The sequence below is a fragment of the Poecilia latipinna genome, unplaced genomic scaffold (genome assembly GCF_001443285.1).
Source record: "Poecilia latipinna isolate Pla-1442-1.1 unplaced genomic scaffold, P_latipinna-1.0 Scaffold2637, whole genome shotgun sequence".
Lineage (NCBI taxonomy): Eukaryota > Metazoa > Chordata > Actinopteri > Cyprinodontiformes > Poeciliidae > Poecilia > Poecilia latipinna.
This window is the reverse complement of record NW_015115253.1, coordinates 45,332-68,081: the sequence shown is the minus strand read 5'-3', so window position 1 is coordinate 68,081 and position 22,750 is coordinate 45,332. Positions and strand designations below refer to the sequence as shown.

Here is a 22,750-nt window from a genome sequence, read left to right as displayed (position 1 = left end):
GGAGATGGAGAGCACTGGAGTGGAAGCCCGCTTCAAACAGCTGGCAGCGAGATACTGACATGGTACCAGAACTGCTAACACATTCGATGTTTGAGTCTGCTCACCAGAGGGAAAAACATATTGAGATTTCATGATAAACTACACAAACTGATGCAGAAAAGCAAAGATGATGCTTCAAACTTGAACATCGACAGTAAAGCACCAACAAACAAATCATGGAACGTGACTATCATTACAGTTCTTCATTTGAAAACAGAAGATTGCGCTTACCGTAGCTCTGATTGTTGGGTCGATGATGGTGCTCGTCACAGAAGCAGCCGTACACACCATTTTTCTTACCACACCACTCATGCTCTGCACAGTCCAGCTGTTCACAGGGGTCCGTCTCAGCTGAGTCAAATATATCAGAAAAGGCCAAGAAAGTTTAAAAACATAAACACTGTGTAAAATCACTCATTGTTGTGATAATTTATTGAGCCAAACAAACATACCACAATGCAAATGAGAGCGCCAGTCAGGAATGCTTAGACCCAAATTGGTGCAGGTTTTCTCATAAGCAGAGACGGCAGAACATAACATGCCATTGGCTGGTGTGTAGAGGCAGAGATCGTAAACACAGGAAGTGAAAAATGGTTGGGGGTCAGAATGCAGGTGACAAGAACTGAATGGGCCGCTGGTGTTGGTGATGACTCTGCACAGTTCTGTGTATTCTTCTATGAAGCGGCAGTCACTTAGTCCATCACCGCTTCTCTCATCAGTGGATCCACATCTACAAAAGTCGTTAGACATTTAAAAGATTTTAGAGACAGCAGATATATGCACAAACGTTAGCAAAAGTTGACATTTTATCAGGTAAAGGCAAATAAGTGGAGCATGAGCTCACCCTGCTTGGCTTGTCTCTGATCTCCAGCTGTGGCCAAACTGGTTGTCGTTTTCTGCCAAAGTACCGTTGGGCAAAACTTTGTCGTCAGTGGGATCACCATTGAAGTTCCCACACATTCCAGTGACTCTGTTCTGGTAGTTGCGGCCCATCCTGACCAGTAAAGTACTGGAGCCATCAAACTGGACTACAACATCGACAGCATCAAACACTATGTAACTTCCCTGCCTCATCACCTGACCAAAAGTTCCTGCAGTGGTGGGAAGAGAAACCTCAGCTCCATTTACCTGTTATGATGAGAGTGGAGAGAGTAAGACCAAAGGTTTTAAAACTAAAAACTTGGTTTTTTATCCTGAATTTAAAATAAAGTTCACCTTCACTCTCTTGTTAGGTCCGAGCCTGACATGAACACTCTCTGGAGGATTTGAGAGGTATATATCAGCTGATGACACGAAAGACACAAGGTTGTTTCCTCTGTGCTTGTTGGTGGCCACAACTTTGTACTGAGTTTCGTTGTTGCTGTGTCTCAAGGTTTCAGTGATGATGTAAGAGCATGATCCCTGAAAATGAGCCAGGGCTCCATCAAAGGTGACGTAATGTGGGTCACCCCATACAGTACAGGTAGACATGGCATCATAACAGCCCAGATGGCCATCTCTGATGGTGCACTCTTGTGCAGGAGTGCATGATGAGGGACTGCATATCAGGACATTGGGCGCTTGACATTCACACCGTTGGGAGCACCCTTCTGTCCAGAAGGACTCACCAGCCTGCAAGATGAGAAACAAGTGAAAATATTAGGTTGTGTGACGACATTAAGAATATATGAACCTTGAGGTAATAAGGAAAGCCCTACAGCAATGCTTCTTCTCCATCTGAAATCATAGTTGTAAAACTGCATCATGTAGAACCTGATTCCCAATTTACCTTTGCCAAGTTTCCACTCCTTCCTGTGAGTTAAGGCTTTTGTTAGTCACTGGAAGAATTTCCAAAGTGGATGCCAAACAGAAGATTGAGACAATATATATATAGCCTGTCCTCATACTTGAGTTTTGACTTGAAAGCATGTACCACCCAATATAGCTACAGGGCAATTAAAGCAAGTGTTCTAATGCTAATTTCTGCAAATCTATGAATACTTCAAAAGGTAAATAGAAAAGGACGGAATTTTAGTCTTTTTCTAGTCATAGGGAACACTCAAAGAACTTTGCGCTATAGCTACATTCACCCAATCACACTAATGTGCATACATTCATGCACCAATTCGAAGATTGGTAAACAACTAACGATCCAGGAGAGCATTGACATGTAAAAGATGGAAGCTAGAATTGAACCCACAACCTTAAAATCTTCTGGTCGATGTCTGAAAATATATGTTAATTTCACACCACACCATTTTATTTGGTGAAGGGCACCTGTCATTTCTCATTTGCTTTCCTGTGTTGGGTTGCATTTGAAAACTATATTCTGTCCGTAAGGCTAATTTTGGACTCATGGCTGCTTCTTATCTGTGTGCCTTAAAGCCCATCCTCAGCCAGCATCTTCTTTTGTCTTTAAGAGACAGAACCATTCTTGCATATAATTTTCAGAATAGGTGAAAGTGACATTTTCAGATACCAAGAAATTTTACCCAAGGAGATTTGTGAAGGTCCACTAATCTCTCCTTTTGAAATGTTGTCTTTTGGTTTTGCTGTGATGTCACACAAGGGGTGCGTTCACACTGCAGCCTGAAGTGACCCAATTCCGATTTTTTGGCAATTCCGATTTTTTTGCTGGGGCCGTTCACACTGCCAGTAAATGCGACCTGTATGCGTTCTGCAGTCTGAACGGGCAAACGACCTTAAAGTGTCCCGCATGCGCAGCAGAGGGCGCAATAGCGTCAGCGTTCTCAGTGTTCTGCCAACCGCCATAAAAGAAGAAGTGCTCAGTGTTTGCGGAAGTAAACATGGAGGCTAACGGTGGAGCTTAGCTTACATATTTGAAGTTGTTGGCCGGCCGGAGCAACATATAAACAACTTAATCCTCATTATAGTCCGTCATGGTTGTTGTTTTTCTTCCCGCTTGCGCGTATCAGGACGCAGAATAGTGAGATTTGTTGAGAAACAGTGACGTTCAGTTCGGATGAAGGCGACCTGAACGTTAGGTCGCATTTGAATCGGATACGTATTGGATATGGGTCACATTCGAAAAAGAATCCGACCTGTGCTGTTCACACTGCCATGAAAAGGTTGGATACAGGTCGCATTACGTCAAAAAAATCGTAATTGGGTTACTTCAGGCTGCAGTGTGAATGCACCCAAGGAGGCATTATTTGTGAGTTGTTTTCTTGAAATGCAACACCTCAATGATGTTTCATTCTTTAAAGCCATTCAGCAAGTGTCTTGATTCTCAGCTAAATAATCAAGAATAAAGTGAATCAAAATGACCTACGTTGAAATAGAAGCCATCATATTGGCAGCCACAACTTTCCACAGGGACACAGCTTGTTCCACTCCTGGAATAACCTTCATCACAGAAACATCCCTCAGAGCAAACATGGTCACAGGCAGCATCGATGCTGCTGGCACAGGTGTGGCCACAGTCTGTTCCACACAGCTCATAATGACTGTTGGCTGGGCATTCAATTCCTGAGGGAAAAAGGGTGACAAGTTGGTTACAAGTTCAACTATACTTTGAGTCTTTTGAGGAAGATGCTTGTTTGATTGAATACTTTAATAGCACACTGCCTTCCATACTCACTGCAAGTGGTGTTTTGCCTCCAAGGGTAGACTCGGACATTAGCAGACTGACAGGCACTGACGTACGTCTCTAGAGCCCTGCACAGAAGATCACTGCCTCGATTTCCCGACACGCAGACATCAAAGACACAGTCACTGAAATACGGTGCTGGATCCACCTCCTCGTGGCAGAAGCTGAAGGGGCCGTCAGCTGCCTGAATCACCTCACACTGGGCCCTGGCCAATCGGTCATCGTTGCATTGTGCACATGAAGAGCCACAGCCGTCACTACAGGTGTAGTTCCCAGGAACCTTCCAAGCTGCTCCAAAAGCATCTGCTGAGTTGGACAATGCTCCACTTGGAGTGTGGAAGTCATCATTTGGATTTCCATTGAAGTTTCCACAAAGTCCACACATGTTTTCTCTGATGAAGATAAGATAATTTTGAACACTTAATGACAATGAAACAGACAATGATGATATGCTGTTTTTAAAGTTCTAAAAAGGCATTAATTCGATAACTATAGAATTGAAGAAAAATTATATTTAAATTAAAGCTGTAGTGAAGAGTACATAGGTTACCTGTAGCTTGGGGGGACAGAAATGGACACTGTGCTACTTCCATCGTACATGACACTCAGTCCAAACTCTGCATTGACAAATGTTTGAGATCCACTTCCAAAAATTGACAGGCTTCCATTGAATACAATGGGCAGGTTTCTTGTGATTCCATTCACCTGATAAGAAAGAAGAAAGGATGGAGGATGCACAACTGAAATGTCTGGACTGTTACTGATGTAAGAACGAACAGTACTTTGGTAATATACCAAGAAGAAATGTTTTGGCTTTTAAAACTAATTTCCAATCTACTTTAGACAACTTTAAATATATTCTACAATCTTCCATCAGAGACAGCTTGACTTACCTCCACGGTACCCCAGTTTCCTCTTGACATACGCACTTCATAGCCCAAGACATCAACATAAACTTCAGCCGTGATGGAAACTGGCAATCCAAACCACGGTTCATTCTTTGCTTTCACAGAAAACTGGTGAAGGTCCACAGTGTCATTGCAAACTGTTGCCAGAACATAGCGGCAGGTTCCCTGGAAGTCGTAGGCCTTGCCATCAAAGGTCAGGTAGTGAGGGTCTCCAGAGGCAGAGCAGGTGCCATGTGGGTTGGGATGGCAGCCAAACTCACCCCCTACAACATGGCAGGACTCTTGAGGTCCACATGCATTTGGGGAACACTGGGCTATACCAGTTACACCATTACAGGTGCAAAAGCTCTGACATTCTTCCCCATCCCAGAACTGTTCACCAGCTTGCCGATAGCGTCCATCATGAAAGCATCCACAGGATGTTGGAGGCACACACTGGTTACCATTGAGGACAAACCCATCATTACACTGGCACCCCTCCTGGCATTGAGTGTCACAAGTGAAGGGGAAGGAGAGGCTGGGGCAGGAAGACGGACATGAACTTCCACAGAGTTCATAATGACTGTTTGATGGACAGGTTAGTTCTGTTTGGGGGCACAAAGGCAAAAGAAGTAAAAAGTGATGAATATGTTAATTTCAAAGGCATCTCTATCAAATGTGGTTCTAGAACTTACCACAGCCTGTTGCATTCCTCCACTGTCCCAGGGATACACCGTTATGTTGACACATCAGTGCATAATCTCGTAGGACCTCACATAGTGTTGATGCTGGATCACTGGAGCCCTGGAGGATTTCTACACAAGCATCTACCTGCTGCCATGGGTTCACTGCAGCCCAGCATGAAGTAAGTGGTCCAGTGGGTGAAGTAAGAACTCCACAGTACTCAGTGGAACTGAAATTGGTTGCAGAGGAACGAGGTCTGTTTTCCACACAGTGATCTGCCAGGGAGCCATCTCTCCAACTGTCCCCAAACACCTGGGAGTCACTGACCAGAGTGCCATTGGGTGTACGGAAATCATCATGCTGGTCAGCATTGTAGTTTCCACAAAGTCCACCTAATAAACCACTGTAGACACCTGGTGCAGTGACACGGACAAAGTGAGGCCAGACAGTCTGCAGAGTTACACCAAAGGTTGTGCGAAGGATGACGCTGTGAGTGCTGCTTTGGAAGATGCGGATTCTGTTGGATCCAGAGCTAAACGGCAGTCTGATCAGCTGTCCATCAACCTATAATACATTAAAAAAAAACTTTTGAAAAGTTTTTAGGGTAGATGTTCAAAATATTACAAATGCATGGAGAAATCAAATTTTGCATTGTTTCTCATTAGACAAAGCTTCCAAAAATAATTCTTAGTCATAACTTTTTTTTTTCAATGTATTCATTGTTTGTAGCTCATTTTCAACAACAGTTAATGGGCAGCAGAGCTGATAAAATTTTTGCTAATTGTCCTTCTTACTTTTAACACATATTTGGGTTGTTTTGATTAAACAGAGGCTCAAGATCAGTCCACTAAGGGTCACCTCGCAATATGCAATATGTACACTAAGTTTGATCAAGAGGTCTTGTTAACATAGTTACATCAAGGATCTAATTCACTCTTCTTTATTAGTTTGTCTTTTCATACACTCCTCTTGCACAGGCTGACCATCATCTCTGTCTGCGTATATTCCAGTCAGGATCAAATGCTTTCTCTATAAATTGGTACCAATATCTGAAACTTGAACTATGAAGCAAAATTTTGAATCTGAATGAAGTAGAATACAATTGATCTCAATTATGCATAAAAGTTGTGGAAATTATGATAATTTTATGACATTTGTTCGTTTGAAATTTTATGAAACATTAGTTTGTTGTAATAGTCTTCAAACAAATCTGTTGTTACACTTCATTGTATGTTATATATTTAATTTGTAGAAAATGATTTCTATCACTCACCTTAACAGTGCTACTACTTGCCATCTCAATAGCAACTTGTGTTCCCTCTGCCTCAAACTTTAACACATTGGAGAAACCCTGTGGCCCCTGTGGAACCTTTTCCACAGTAATCATGAAGTGTGAGTGATCAGAGGATCCCATAACTTTGGCAAGGGTCAAGCGACATGCTCCTGGGTACTGGTACATCACTCCATCAAATGTATGATATGATCCTGGGCCTCTGATCCAACATGTTGCAAAGCTGTTTGGTGTGCACCCTCTTACTCCATCCTCCACCCTGCAGGACTCATGTTGACCACAGCTGTGAGAGCTGCAAGTCATGGAGCCATAGCTGCATGTACAGCGCCTCCCACAGTCTGCATCCAGTATGACAGTTTCTCCTGAGCGGTAGTAGTGACCCTCAAAGCTGCAGCCACAGTCAGCATGAGGGACACAGACCCCTCCACTCAGGAGGTAGCCTGAATTGCAGACACAGCTCTCTTGATCAGGCAGGGGGCAGTTGTAGGTGGAATTGGGGTTGACACATGTAGATGGACATCCTGTACCCTGGGCCTCATAGTGGCTATTGGCTGGGCAGGGGATTTCTAAACACAAGAAACATTTATTCTCAAATTTAAATATCTGACAACACTTACATTGTAAAATTATTGCAAATGACTGGCAGACATACCACAGAAGCCAGGACGCCTCCAGCTTTGTGGCTGGATCCCATTTTGTTGACACTGACTTGAGTAGACATTTAGGGCTTGGCACAGAATGGGCTGATACCCTCCGCCGACACAGAGATCATACACACAGCTATCTACAAAAAATCCTGGAGGGAGTTGTTGATGGCATGCAGCAAATGGTCCTGTGCTGTTCTCCAGAATACCACAGTGAGCAGAGTTTCTGTACAGTGCTGTCTGAGCTGCTGTGCAGCCGGCACAGGCCAGACCTGAACACTGAACCTCACAGCCAGGCTCATCATCACCAGGTGCTTTCCAGCTGTTGGCAAAATCCACATCAGAGCTCACCACTTCACCTTGACGGGTTCGAAAGTCATTTCCAGGGTGATTATCGAAGTTTCCACAGAGTCCACACGTGCTATTTTGGTAAGTGTAGGGCACACTGATCCGGACATATGAATACATGTCATAAGACACCATCAGGCCAAAGTCAGTGCTGACGATCACAGAGAAACCTGACTGATAAACCTGGATAGAGCCGTTTCTGAGGGAAAACGGTACGGTTGCAAAGCTTCCATTGACCTGTAAGGATGGCAACAATAAAGTAATTACAAATATGAACAAAGGAAAAAAAGACATGGTATATGTTATGTAACTAAGAGACTCTTGTTACCTTGGCCTCTCCATAACGTCCTTTAACAAGCTCAATAGTTTCATCATGAACAAAGACTTTGACCAGCCGCGTCCATGAAACATGAGTGCTGCCGCGATGCTCGTTCTTCCCCTCCACTCTGTAATAGGGCAGTCCGTTCTGACACTGCTCTGACAGAATGTAAGTGCATGTGCCTTGAAAGTGAAACCCTGAGTTGTCAAAGGTGTAGTAATGTGGATCTCCACTGACGGTGCAGGTTCGTCTTTGCACTGTCTGGCAGGAGTACTGAAAGGCAGCTGGCCGACAGATTTGGGAGAAGGAGCAGGGATTGTTGGAGCATTGCAGCCCTTGGTTGGTGCAGGTGCACTTCTGTGCACAGGTGCTGTCACTCCAGAAAGAGTCGCCAAGTTGAACAGGTTGATCTTAAAAAATAACAAACCCCCCAAAAAACAGAACAAAGCTGAAAAATTTTTTTACAGTCAAGATTTCTCTCAAAATCTCATCTCAGCAGTTCAGAAAATACTCAGAAACCTTTTTTGAAAATGTTATAAACATCCTGCTAATGCTCTCTTGTAGTTATTTTACTCCATATTACCAACTAAATTCCCATAGTAAGCAGAAGTACGAGCTTACTAATCCTATTTCTTGTTCATTCAATGAAGGTATCCATGTGATAAGGGGTCCATTGGTGCAGTACTACTGGTCTTACCATTGAAAGTGCAGCCTCTTGATCCATGATCCAGTCGGAAAGCCCAGCGACCAGGTACATTGACGTTACTGTTGAGGCGGAAAACTGAGTAATTGCCTGAANGTTGATGCTGGATCACTGGAGCCCTGGAGGATTCCTACACATGCATCTACCTGCTGCCATGGGTTCACTGCAGCCCAGCATGAAGTAAATGGCCCAGTGTGTGAAGTAAGAACTCCACAGTACTCAGTGGAACTGAAATTGGTTGCAGAGGAACGAGGTCTGTTTTCCACACAGTGATCTGCCAGGGAGCCATCTCGCCAACTGTCCCCAAACACCTGGGAGTCACTGACCAGAGTGCCATTGGGTGTACGGAAATCATCATGCTGGTCAGCATTGTAGTTTCCACAAAGTCCACCTAATAAACCACTATAGACACCTGGTGCAGTGACACGGACAAAGTGAGGCCAGACAGTCTGCAGAGTTACACCAAAGTCTGTGCGAACGATGACACTGTGAGTGCTGCTTTGGAAGATGCGGATTCTGTTGGATCCAGAGCTAAACGGCAGTCTGATCAGCTGTCCATCAACCTATAATACATTAAAAAAAAACTTTTGAAAAGTTTTTAGGGTAGATGTTCAAAATATTACAAATGCATGGAGAAATCAAATTTTGCATTGTTTCTCATTAGACAAAGCTTCCAAAAATAATTCTTAGTCATAACTTTTTTTTTTCAATGTATTCATTGTTTGTAGCTCATTTTCAACAACAGTTAATGGGCAGCAGAGCTGATAAAATTTTTGCTAATTGTCCTTCTTACTTTTAACACATATTTGGGTTGTTTTGATTAAACAGAGGCTCAAGATCAGTCCACTAAGGGTCACCTCGCAATATGCAATATGTACACTAAGTTTGATCAAGAGGTCTTGTTAACATAGTTACATCAAGGATCTAATTCACTCTTCTTTATTAGTTTGTCTTTTCATACACTCCTCTTGCACAGGCTGACCATCATCTCTGTCTGCGTATATTCCAGTCAGGATCAAATGCTTTCTCTATAAATTGGTACCAATATCTGAAACTTGAACTATGAAGCAAAATTTTGAATCTGAATGAAGTAGAATACAATTGATCTCAATTATGCATAAAAGTTGTGGAAATTATGATAATTTTATGACATTTGTTCGTTTGAAATTTTATGAAACATTAGTTTGTTGTAATAGTCTTCAAACAAATCTGTTGTTACACTTCATTGTATGTTATATATTTAATTTGTAGAAAATGATTTCTATCACTCACCTTAACAGTGCTACTACTTGCCATCTCAATAGCAACTTGTGTTCCCTCTGCCTCAAACTTTAGCACATTGGAGAAACCCTGTGGCCCCTGTGGAACCTTTTCCACAGTAATCATGAAGTGTGAGTGATCAGAGGATCCCATAACTTTGGCAAGGGTCAAGCGACATGCTCCTGGGTACTGGTACATCACTCCATCAAATGTATGATATGATCCTGGGCCTCTGATCCAACATGTTGCAAAACTGTTTGGTATACAGCCTCTTACTCCATCCTCCACCATGCAGGACTCATATGGACCACAGCTGTTAGAGCTGCAAGTCATGGAAGCAGAGCGGCATGTACAGCGCCTCCCATAGTCTGTATCCAGTATGACAGTTTCTCCTGAGTAGTAGTAGCGACCCTCAAAGCTGCAGCCACAGTCAGCATGAGGGACACAGACCCGTCCACTCAGGAGGTAGCCTGAATTGCAGACACAGCTCTCTTGATCAGGCAGGGGGCAGTTGTCAGTGGAATTGGGGTTGACACATGTAGATGGACATCCTGTACCCTGGGCCTCATAGTGGCTATTGGCTGGGCAGGGGATTTCTAAACACAAGAAACATTTATTCTCAAATTTAAATATCTGACAACACTTACATTGTAAAATTATTGCAAATGACTGGCAGACATACCACAGAAGCCAGGACGCCTCCAGCTTTGTGGCTGGATCCCATTTTGTTGACACTGACTTGAGTAGACATTTAGGGCTTGGCACAGAATGGGCTGATACCCTCCGCCGACACAGAGATCATACACACAGCTATCTACAAAAGATCCTGGAGCGAGTTGTTGATGGCATCCAGCAAATGGTCCTGTGCTGTTCTCCAGAATACCACAGTGAGCAGAGTTTCTGTACACTGCTGTCTGAGCTGCTGTGCAGCCGGCACAGGCCAGACCTGAACACTGAACCTCACAGCCAGGCTCATCATCACCAGGTGCTTTCCAGCTGTTGGCAAAATCCACATCAGAGCTCACCACTTCACCTTGACGGGTTCGAAAGTCATTTCCAGGGTGATTATCGAAGTTTCCACAGAGTCCACACGTGCTATTTTGGTAAGTGTAGGGCACACTGATCCGGACATATGAATACATGTCATAAGACACCATCAGGCCAAAGTCAGTGCTGACGATCACAGAGAAACCTGACTGATAAACCTGGATAGAACCATTTCTGAGGGAAAACGGAGCTGTTGCAAAGCTTCCATTAACCTGTAAGGATGGCAACAATAAAGTAATTACAAATATGAACAAAGGAAAAAAAGACATGGTATATGTTATGTAACTAAGAGACTCTTGTTACCTTGGCCTCTCCATAACGTCCTTTAACAAGCTCAATAGTTTCATCATGAACAAAGACTTTGACCAGCCGCGTCCATGAAACATGAGTGCTGCCGCGATGCTCGTTCTTCCCCTCCACTCTGTAATAGGGCAGTCCGTTCTGACACTGCTCTGACAGAACGTAAGTGCATGTGCCTTGAAAGTGAAACACTGAGTTGTCAAAGGTGTAGTAATGTGGATCTCCGCTGATGGTGCAGGTTCGTCTTTGCACTGTCTGGCAGGAATACTGAAAGGCAGCTGGCCGACAGATTTGGGAGAAGGAACAGGGATTGCTGGAGCATTGCAGCCCTGCTCTGGTGCAGGTGCACTTCTGTGCACAGGTGCTGTCACTCCAGAAAGAGTCGCCAAGTTGAACAGGCTGACCTTTAAGCAAAAAAAACAAACAAAAAAAAAAAAACAAAGAGTAGGTCATTTTAAGGCTACTTCAATGATAAATTAGTTTGCAGTGTTTCAAACAAAGAGGGCTGCACAGTGGCGCAGTAGTTGGCACTGGTGCTTTGCAGCATGAAGGTCCTGGGTTTGATTCCCGGCCTGGGGTCTTTCTGCACGGAGTTTGCATGTTCTCCCTGCGCATGGTGGGTTCTCCGGCTTCCTCTCACAGTCCAAAAACATGACTGTTATGTTAATTGGTTTCTCTAAATTCTCCCTAGGTGTGTGTGTGCATGGTTGTGTGTCCTGTCTGTCTCTGTGTTGCCCTGCGACAGACTGGCGACCTGTCCAGGTTGTACCCCGACTCTTGCCTGTTCACTGGAGATATGCACCAGCACCCCTCCCGATCCCACTTGGGACAAGGGTGTAAAGAAAATGGATGAAAACAAAGAGGTTAGAGAAAGAAGTAAAGTGAATAACCTTATTGTTCGACCAGGAGACAGATTGAAGTTTTTCACCTATTTCCATGATACATGGGCTCAGTTTTACAAAAAAATAATCTCAGTGACTCTGTTCTCTTACCATTAAAATGACAGACTAATGATCCATGATCGACACGGAAGGCCCAGCGACCCGGTATGTTGACATTACTGCCAAGACTAAAGGCTGAGTTAGGTCCAGTGGCGTTACTAGAGAATGATCCAGGGATGGTGAAGTGGTGAGAGGAACTGATTGTATCATATCCAGCCTAGAAATTAAATGTGCACATATAAATACAATTTGTTTATTTTTCAGATAAATATACATTTGCTGTGACCAAGACAAGGCAAATAAAACATATATTTATAGCAAGCATTTATTTGAATATCTAACCTGTATAGATCTTGATGTGGAGGCTATTGATCCATAATTCATCAGCACAAATGAATATTGGCCATTGGTAGTCAAGACTGCCTGAAAGGTTGTTCGCTGGGAAAAATAAGTGTAATTATTGAGAATTAAGTTGAAGATTAAACAAAGTTTATTTTATCTGCACACTGCTTAAATAGACTTCATCAGTTAAAAACAGATCACTTACTGTTCCAGTCATTGGATAATAGGCAACCTCATGCCATGTTGCTATAAAGATCCAGTTGGCCTGAAAGTTAAGTGCTGGGAAGTACGTGTTGATGTCCTGTGTAACTTGTTGGAGAAGAGAGCCGCTGGTGTACTGAACATAGTAGATATTACCATTGCCTCTGTTGTCTAAATCAGTCCAGAACGGAGCAATGATGTCTGTGCTTCCATACATCGGAAATTGTTGAGGAGTATAACTATAATATGGTCCAGTAAAGGTCAGATCTCCGTTGTGGTTCACCTAAGAAAAAGATCTCCAAGTTAGTTATGACTATTAATACACTTTTTGTAAATGTTTTTATTTTGTCTTCATGATTACAGTAAAAAGGGAAATGACTGGAAGTACAAGACGTCAGGTAACATACGTAAATCTGAGAGTACGAGTGTCCGAAATAGTTAAAGGATCGTAGGAGTGAAATTGCAGGTGAGCTTCCATCGTCTGATTGAGAGCTTATTGTTCCAGAAATTGGGTAGAGAGGTCCTAGAAAATACAAGAGACATCATTTGATTAAATTAGACTCTTTTTCTGGATAACAACATCATGCAGAAAGCATCATTATATAATTTCTAGACAGACAGTGTTGAGAATAAGTAATTCTGTTTTCTCTATATCTTTTAGCTAGTTGCTAGCTAAATCACCTGTTAGGAAACACCTTCAAAGCTAAGGTTAAAGTAAATGAGGCATTGGGGAATGCCCTCTTCAGGGCATTGCTTAGATAGAGGCTAACAACGACAAACTTTTGCTTGATGCCATTTTGTCCTGCTAAGCTCCTAAAGATAGCATGAGAAATGGACCAGCTGTATTTTGGTATTAATAAATGAATTCAACTCACTGACTCTTCTTTAACCTCATACAACAAGAACTTGGCATGGAGAAAGGATAATTCTCCACAACAGACAGGCCGAAAGGCAGATTGATTAAAAATTTGTTGGTTCCACTCGGTTAATGAAAGAAAAACCCAAGTGAAAGTGGACAAAATTTTAATATAATAATTTCTTGAAAAAGAGCTTAGTCCATAACTTTCAGCTCACCTTGACGTTGAGTTGTCATTCCAGCTATAAAAACACACAGATATCATTTAACATTAATTTTATTCACATTAATTTGTCAACAACAAAAGACGTTTTTTTTGTATAGATTTAAACCACTACATTCATTGGTATGATTGATATTTTTTCAATGTAACATGCAATTTTGATTGTTTTCCATTATTTATTAATAATAATTTTGAAAATAAAAATATCTTGGGAAAAGTGGATAGGTCTAAACTTTCAACTTACCTTGGTGTTGAGTTGTCATTCCAGCTATAAAACATAGAGACATCATTGAACATTAAATTAATTATGTAACAAAAGACTTGTTTTTGGTGTAGGAAGATTTAAACCACTACATTCATTGGTATGACTAACATTTTTCCACTGTAATATACAGTAATTGTTATTTACCGTTACCTATTAATAAGAATCATAAAAATAGAATAAGTTCTTTAAAGATAGGTCTAAATTTTCAGTTCACCTTGGTGTTGAGTTGTCAATCCACCTTTAAAAACACACACATATCATTAAACATTAAATTAACTTTAATGTTAATACCAATTAAAAATGACTTATTTTATGTAGCGAGGCTTAAACCACTACTTTCATTGGAATTGCTAACATAAAAATAAGATAGGTCTAAACTTTCACCTCACCTTGATGTTGAGTTGTTATTCCAGCTATAAAAACACACAGATATAATTAAATGATGATAATTCGAGTCAATAAAAGAATACCCGTGTAGAAGATTTAAACCACGACTGGAATGGCTAACATTTTCAAATATGATATGCAGTTATGATTATTATCCCATAGTAATAATAATAATGAAAAATGAATAACAATAATATCTTGAAGTAAGAGGGCAGATATAAACTTTCAGCTCACCTTGATGTTGAGTTGTCACTGCAGCTATAACAACAGAGAATCATTGAACATTAAATTAAGATACCATATTTTCCGGACTATAAGGCGCACCTAAAAGCCTTAAATTTTCTCAAAAATCAGCAGTGCGCCTTATGATCCGGTGCGCCTTATGTGTGCACCGGATTCCAAAATCTGTCCCTGACACAGAGATGTAAAGTGTACTGTACATACGCTGGCATCGATAAACCAATCAGAGGACATTACGTAATACGTAAAGTACGTATGCTGGCAGTGATACACCAATCAGAGGACATTACGTAATACGCCAGCAGCAATAAACCAATCAGAGAATTGTTCTAGTTCTGTAGAATACGCCTCCGGTACGCATCATCGTCCCTGTTCATCTGCGACTCCATGCGCGCCCATCTCACTGCTGCTGTGAAAAAGGAAGTGAAGCAAACTATTTCGGAGTTTGCCGTCATTCCGGGAAGATTAACAAAATAACTCCAACCGCTGGACATTGATGTAAACGGGGCGTTCAAAAAGAAGCTGCTAGCGGCGTGGGAGCGATGGATGACAGATGGCAAACTCGTTTACTAAGACGGGGAGGCAGCGCCGGGCGAGTTACGCCGCCATGTGTGGATGGATTGTGGATGCCTGGGCTAATCTATCTGCCTTAACTGTTGTCCGAGCCGGCATTATTGGTGAACGGCCACCTGGCAACGAGACTGACTCCGATAATGATGAGAGGGAACCTGGCATGTTTGATGGCGAAATTGCCCAGATGTTCAATTCAGATACAGACGAGGAGGACTTCGATGGATTTGTGGAAGAAGAATAAAAACTAACGTGAGTGTATTGTTACGTAGTAGAATAAAGTTAAACTAAACTTACCGTTTTGTTTCCGTTACCTTTTTTTTTTTGACCGTATGTTTTAGCATGTGCCTTATAGTCCGGAAAATACGGTAATTATTGTCAATTAAAAATGACCTGTTTAATGTAAATAACATTTAAACCCCCACTGGAATGGCTCTCATTTTTAAATGTAATATGCAGTTATGATTATTTATCGTTATGTGTGTCATAAGAATAATGAATAAATGATAATAATAATAATATCTTGAAGTAAGAAGATATGTATAAACCTTCAGCTCACCTTGGTGTTGAGTTGATATTCCAGCTATAAAAACAGAGATAGCATTGAATATTAAATTAATTGTCAATAATAAAAAGGACAATTTTTTTGTGTAGGAAGCCACTACATTAATTGGTATGGCAAACATTTTTCATTGTAATATACAGTATTACATTAATATGTATTTATCATTATATATTAATAGGAAATATAAAAATAGAATAAGTTCTTTAAAGATAGGTCTAAATTTTCAGCTCACCTTGGTGTTGAGTTGTTATTCCACCTTTTAAAACACAGATAGCATTTTACATTAAATGAGCTTTAATGTTACTACCAATTAAAAATGACTTATTTTATGTAGCAAGGCTTAAACCACTACTTTCATTGGTATGGCTAACATTTTTCAAGTAAAATATGAATTTATGATTATCTACCATTATATATGTAATAATAAAAATGAAAATAGAATAATTTCTTGAAAGATAGGTCTAAACCTTCAGCTCACCTTGATGCCGAGTTGACATTCCAGCTATAAAAACACATAGATATAATTTAATATTAAATTAAGATTAATAATATCAATTTGTAGGATCTGACAATTTTAAATCATTAGTTTTATTGTACTAACTTCAATTTTTTTTAACAAGACAGACACTTTGCTAAGTCGTTTTGGTGCATTTCTCCAATCCTCCCTGACATTTGCAAAACGGTAAATGCATTTCTCACAATTCATGCAAAGAGCAAAACACCATGAGTTATCTGCAAAAGCCAGTTTACTTCTCAAAGAAAACTGGTTCACAAATATACGTTCTCTGGAGAAACTTAGCATTTATCTGGGCAAAATTCACCAGTTGAGCACAGATTTAGATAAAACGTCTAATGTTTAAAAGTATGCTCGACATATCATGACAACTTATTCATGCTTTGATCAACATGACAAAACCAGTTAAAATGTAGAAAATGTACATTCTCTCTCTTGCATGATGTACAAAAGCATTTGCTGCTTTTTGAAGTGCAGAAGTGACAATGATTTGAATATTGAACAAGCAGGTTTGAGGATTTCACTTCTGTCCTAGAAATGCATGAAAGCGACTGAGAAAAAGCGTAATAAAAATATTTAAAAGTAAAGTCTAATGTTATTTTGTAATGTGTTTTAGAAATTAAAACATACTATTGTATTAAAACAAACTTTTGAAAGAAACATTGAGCTTACTTTGATTATGAGTGGTCACTCCGGCTATAGAAACACAAAGATAAAATTAAGATAATTTAAGTAAATTAAAAAAATGTGGGTGGCATTTTAATTAAAATGAACCAGCGTAATATACAGATATGACTGATTAAGACAGAATTAATTATTTAATTAATAATAATAATTAGAGGTAAATTTTATTACTTTGTGTTTTAGAAATTAAAACAGTGTAACATATAATTGTTATGGATGGATGGAGTTACCTTGATGCTGAGTTGTCCTTGCAGCTGTAAAAACACAGAGATATCATTGAACATTAAATTAATGGCAGTAAAAGTAACTTTTGTCTAGCAACCTCAGGTCTAAGGTTTAAGCCATTACTTTTATTAGAAGGACTAACATGTTATTCCAGTACACAAGTCTATATATAACTAATTAGTTTAATTAAACTAGTTACTTAATTAAAGTTATAAAGAAAAAATGATCTAAAAGTAAGAGGATAGGTCTGAGCTTTCATGTCACCTGCATGCTGAGTTGTCTCTGCAGCTGTAAACACACAGATGAACATTAATTAGGATAACTAATGTCAGTCTAGCAACCTCAGGTCTAAGATTTAAGACATTACTTTTATTAGAATGACTAACATGTTATTCCAATATACAAGTCTACTAATGGATTAATTAATTAGTTATTTAATTAAAGCAATAAATATCTAGAAATAAGAGGATAGGTCTAAGCTTTCATGTTACCTTGATGCTGAGTTGTCTCTGCAGCTGTAAAAACACAGATATCATTGAACATTAAATTAGGATAACTTGTGTCAGTAAAAAAAAGGAATGTGTCTTGTGTGGGAAGATGTAAACCATTGCTTACGTTTTCTTATGTTTCGAATGTAATATTCAGGTATACTTATTCCTCAACTAACTAATAAAAATAACTAAAAAATAATATGTATAATAATAATAATATGTAAATCAGTGTTTCTCAAACATTTTCAGGCTGAGGATCTATTTTAGGTGTTGAGATGCAGTTAGTCAGCGTGGGGTGCAGCGCTGCTCACTGGCATCCAGCAGAGCAAACTAGATCTGTAACCTCCTGCATGTTATGTATCATAATAATGTTGACAAACACAAGTTCTGCAACTCCTCCTGAGAGTTTTCTTTTTAGTGACCAGGTGTTAAGCCACTTATCCATTATTATTTTTAACCACAATCCTATGGTTTGCTAACTGTAGCGTCGCACTTTGAGCTCAAGACACAGCAAATAAACCGTTGTTTACGTGCAGTACCGCGCCGACCACCAGAGGGCGCGCATGGACCACTAATGGTCCCCGGCCACAGTTTGATAAAAACTGATGCAAAAACGATGTCGGAGGTTATTTTATTACTTTGTGTTTCGGAAAATAGAATATTAGATTAAAATATTGTTATGTTTAGACAATCTTTTGCTTTCTGTTAAAACATTCCTGCAGTATTCTGAGATAATTAAAAGATCAGATGGATGGACAACACAGACAGATAGTCTAAAAATTTTAACCTATTTTGATTCTGAGATAACACTCCGGCGAAGAATTCTGTTGAAAGTTCAAATTATTCCGGCTTGTTTTCCAGACACAAAAAACCCTTTAACTAACTGCCAGAAAACTGCTTTGTTTTTGTTTTTTAAGCACCTGGACGGTTTCTAGACTTAAATCAGACACAGATGGACGTATAAAAATCCACATTAAGTGAATTTAAAATAACACCCTGGAAAACTGCTATCTAAACTCATAAAATTAGCCTAATTCTAGGTTAGGATTATCTGGTTAAATAAATTACAACAGAGTTTCTGCTCCACTGCATTGCTTCTGCAGAGTTGATAACAAAAACGGAAAAATCTGTATAATTACAACAGGAGTCCCTGCTCTGCTTGGAGATGTAATCATATAATAATATCTAGAGATAAAGTCAAATATTATATATATTTATATACAGACAGACAGAAATGTTCAGCTTACCTGTAGTTGTTTGCGTTGTCACTCCAGCTAAAAAAAACAACAAATATTTAACATAAAATTAAAAATGTCAGTAAAAACCTTTTTGATTTGTGTGGCAAAGTTTAGACCATTACTTATATTGGAATGACAAATATTTTTCTAATGCAATTAATTACAGGTGTACTTAATTATGAATTAACAAAGTGTAATTTAAACATTTTATATTAGGACATGACTGCTCTATCATTTATGACTTTAGACTCTTATTAACACAAGCTCTCTTTTTGTTTTTCCTCATGTATTTAGGAGTTTTTGTTGTTTTTTAACAGCTGCTGAAATAAGGAAAAATCTGTAATTGCAATAAGAATCGCTGCTCATTATGCAACAATATCTGGAGGTAAAGTCAGATTATATATGTATTTATGAACAGATAGAAACTTTCAGCTTACCTGTAGTTGTTGGCGTTGTCACTCCAGCTGTAAAACAAATATCATTTAACATAAAATTAAAAATATCAATAAATAAAAACCTTTTGGGTTTGTGAGGCAGGATTGGAATGTAATTACAGGTGAACTTAATTATCAGTTAACAAAGTATAACATAAAAATTTTATGAATATTAGGACATGATTGTTCTACAATTTATGACTTTAGACTTATTAATACAAATTCTCTTTTTGTTTTTCTCTGATGTATTTAGGAGTTTTTGTTGTTTTTTAACAGCTGCTGAAATAAGGAAAAATCTGTGTAATTGCAATAAAAATCCCTGCTTAGTTTGGAAACCTAATTATGTAATAATATCTAGTGGTATTATATATATTTATGCACAGATAGACAAACTTTCAGCTTACCTGTCGTTGTTTGCGTTGTCACTAAAGCTGTAAAACAAATATCATTTAACATAAAATTAAAAATGTCAATAAATAAAAAGCTTTTGGGTTTGTGTGGCAGGATTGGAATATAATTACAGGTGAACTTAATTATCAGTTAAAGCATAATATAAAATTAGGATATGATTGTTCTATAATTTATTACCTATTAATACAAACTTTCATTTAGTTTTTTTCTCGTGAATTTAGTATGTTTTTTTCATTTTGTTGTTTTAAAAAAAGAATATAATATATTTATAGCTGTTCAGGCTATAATACTTCAGCTGTATATTTTACACCATTATAAATGTCACTTTTAAAGATAAAGCCATTTTATAAAAATTAGCTCCTTTTTTCTCGGCAGCAAAAATCATGTTACGATTACATGATGATGTTTAAACTGCTTTAATTTTTATAGTGATGTTCATGAGTCATCAGTTAGGTTTAGTAATATAGTAAATGTGTAGACTAGTAATAATATCTAAATACTGTAACACTGATGCTTAGAGAACTCTAAGCATCTTTCACATCTCTGAGTAAATTAAACTGATTTAAGTTTTACAGTGTAGTTACTTACCTGTAGCTGACAGCAGCAGTAAAGGCAGGATGAATCGACCTGCCATTTTTCTAAATTTGTCAAACCTGTTTTAAAAATACAAAAATAAAAGATTATTACAGCATCTGAATACATGTTGATCAACATTTCCAGTCAAAACTGTTTTTTTTTTTCACTCACAGACTTAAATATAAACATCAATTTGAAGCTTTTACCTGTCTAAGTGCCTCTCTGGTGTAAAAACATCTCGAGTGACAGATCTGCACTGTAACAATGCTTTATATACTGACAGCTGGCACAAGCCCAGTATTCTTTCTTTTCCAGTAAGAAAGAATGAAACAAAGCTGCTTCCTCATATTTTAGCACAGTATGTTCATCATGATGACCTCATGGCTTTCAGGTTAAACATTAATATAAACCTGTTATTACTGGGTCTTTTATTCCTGTTTATCTGTGATCTCTGCTATTAGAAACTAAACTATCACAAAGTATCTTAGAGTTTACAGCTGAAAATTAAGCTCATATTAAGGTGTGCAAACAGACCATGCATAGTAGCATAATGTAAGTTATATCTACATAAAGGAGAAAAAAGGTTGTTTGCAATTTGCAAGTAGGTTGACTAGAGTTAATGTAACGGTGCTAAAAGTAAAGATGGTTAAGTTACGCTAAGCTAAACAGGCTAATCATGTGACCAGAAAAAGTAACCTGTCATGCTAAACAGATCAACATGTTTTGTTTGGTTAAATAAGATTTTGCCCAATATTTATTGTAATCACTTAAAGCAGGGGTGTCCAAACTGCGGCCCGGGGGCCATTTCTGGCCCTTGGACTGATTCTGTGCGGCCCCCAACTGGAATTTAAAAATGGCACAAATCCTGCCTGAGACGTTTAATTTGTAATCGGGGCAAAAATTATTACCAACATAATTTTCTTACACAGGAAAATACAAGACAAAGTATTTGTGTTGAAAAGCCAACTTGCTGCATCCAGATCAGTTTTTATTCTTTCCTAAACTTCATTCATAGCAAATGTTTTGAAACAAAGTATCTTATTACTGAGGATAAGTTAATCTGCTGCCACCCATGGCCAGAAGGATGCGTCAGTGATTTAAACTCTGTTCAGGTAAAAGTCTAGGAAAAACCACTGTAGAGAAACTTTGACTTGGAAGATAAAGTTACATAATGCAGTGAATATTTAATTGTTCTTAAATGTTTAAACTCTTCCCTCCACAAAGTTTCTCCCCTAAAGTTCGAAGTACTTCGTCTGGATAATTTGATCAATTTTAACATGGGAAATATGTTCCACACATGAAGCCGGACTACTTCCTGGAAAAGTTTCCTGTAGGGACTGTGCTCTGCAAGCAAAACAGTAAATCAACATGACTTGGCTAAAACTGGTCATTTAATGTCAATGAAATGTATTTTCATTTATGTTTTCTTTAAATATTTAAATAAAAACTGACATATCAATGTTGCAACTATAGGTGGTGATTTAAATCTGCAGCAATAAAACAGATGTTTACTCCAAAACGCAGCTGTGGAGCGAATGCCAGACATCAGATACGCAGAGTGGAGATGGTTCTGGAGAACCGGATCCAGGTGGTTCTGGTGAAGTACCGCCTGTTTTTGGGATAATCAATAGAAATGCCCAGGTGTCATGTTTTCAGTGAACATCAGTCCAGGTAGCGTGTTTCTGGTCAGCTGTTGGTGTCTGTTTTCCAGCAGGTTCCTTCAGATGTTGGGATGTTTTTGGGCTTTAAGGTTCTTCTGCTGAGGTCAAAGGTTAGATTGGAGGTGGAAGCAGAAGTGTTTTGAAAATGTTCCCGTTTCCAAAAAACATGTTTGAGCCTGATATCAACCAATCAATCAGGTTTATTTGTATAGCAAGGCGGCTCAAGGTGTTTTAGAAAATAAAAACACAAAATCACAAAGTTTTAAGGAAAACATTGAACAAACATCAAAATCATACACTGTAAAAAAAAAACCTTTACAGTAAAATACTGGCATTTTACCGCATTTATCCTTTGTCCTTATTTATATGGCATAAATACGGATTTTACTGTATTTATATGGTAAAATTCTGGCAACCAATGCTTGTTGATATTTTACTGTAAAATAGAGATGTTTTTTTTTTATGTACCCATCAACATGTTGGTTTGTGTTTTATTTATTCTGGTTGAAAGCCTGTGAAGATACTGTTGTAGTAATCAATGCGACCAGATATAAATAAATGCATGGATGAGTTTCTCTAATGCTGAGGCATTCGTCATCTAGTCCTGGAAATGTTCATCAGGTGATAGAAGACCGACTTTATAACTGTGTTTATGTGGCTCTGAATGTTCAGGTCAGACTAGACATGATAGGATTTATGTTCACAGAATATTGGTCCAAGCTGAACGTTTCCTCGGTTATTCACAGTTTAATCCCACTTCTAAAATTTAACCTAGGGGTGTCCAAACTTTTTGCCAAATGGGTTAAAATTTTCGA

General features: G+C 38.9%; 1 protein-coding gene across 1 annotated transcript in view; it reads right to left on the bottom strand.

Moving 5' to 3' along the window:
• The window catches only part of LOC106938594 (alpha-tectorin-like), a 25,894-nt gene extending 5,056 nt beyond the window's left edge, over positions 1–20,838 (bottom strand). The window contains exons 1-32 of the mRNA XM_015020686.1: positions 20,481–20,838; positions 20,287–20,351; positions 19,692–19,718; positions 19,291–19,317; positions 18,863–18,889; positions 17,616–17,639; positions 17,389–17,412; positions 17,130–17,153; positions 16,888–16,911; positions 16,180–16,203; positions 15,934–15,957; positions 15,696–15,719; positions 14,561–14,584; positions 14,329–14,352; positions 14,154–14,177; positions 13,919–13,942; positions 13,670–13,693; positions 13,003–13,118; positions 12,600–12,878; positions 12,395–12,490; positions 12,104–12,269; positions 11,115–11,515; positions 7,143–7,719; positions 6,473–7,056; positions 5,211–5,763; positions 4,522–5,120; positions 4,179–4,333; positions 3,620–4,020; positions 3,311–3,507; positions 1,255–1,650; positions 884–1,167; positions 693–769 (exon numbers count right to left, since the gene is read on the bottom strand). Of these exons, the coding sequence (XP_014876172.1) occupies positions 693–769; positions 884–1,167; positions 1,255–1,650; positions 3,311–3,507; positions 3,620–4,020; positions 4,179–4,333; positions 4,522–5,120; positions 5,211–5,763; positions 6,473–7,056; positions 7,143–7,719; positions 11,115–11,515; positions 12,104–12,269; positions 12,395–12,490; positions 12,600–12,878; positions 13,003–13,118; positions 13,670–13,693; positions 13,919–13,942; positions 14,154–14,177; positions 14,329–14,352; positions 14,561–14,584; positions 15,696–15,719; positions 15,934–15,957; positions 16,180–16,203; positions 16,888–16,911; positions 17,130–17,153; positions 17,389–17,412; positions 17,616–17,639; positions 18,863–18,889; positions 19,291–19,317; positions 19,692–19,718; positions 20,287–20,332 (5,296 nt within the window). The 5' untranslated portion in view covers positions 20,333–20,351; positions 20,481–20,838. The remainder of the gene's footprint in view (positions 1–692; positions 770–883; positions 1,168–1,254; positions 1,651–3,310; positions 3,508–3,619; positions 4,021–4,178; positions 4,334–4,521; positions 5,121–5,210; positions 5,764–6,472; positions 7,057–7,142; positions 7,720–11,114; positions 11,516–12,103; positions 12,270–12,394; positions 12,491–12,599; positions 12,879–13,002; positions 13,119–13,669; positions 13,694–13,918; positions 13,943–14,153; positions 14,178–14,328; positions 14,353–14,560; positions 14,585–15,695; positions 15,720–15,933; positions 15,958–16,179; positions 16,204–16,887; positions 16,912–17,129; positions 17,154–17,388; positions 17,413–17,615; positions 17,640–18,862; positions 18,890–19,290; positions 19,318–19,691; positions 19,719–20,286; positions 20,352–20,480) is intronic.
• Between the last annotated feature and the right edge of the window lie 1,912 nt (positions 20,839–22,750).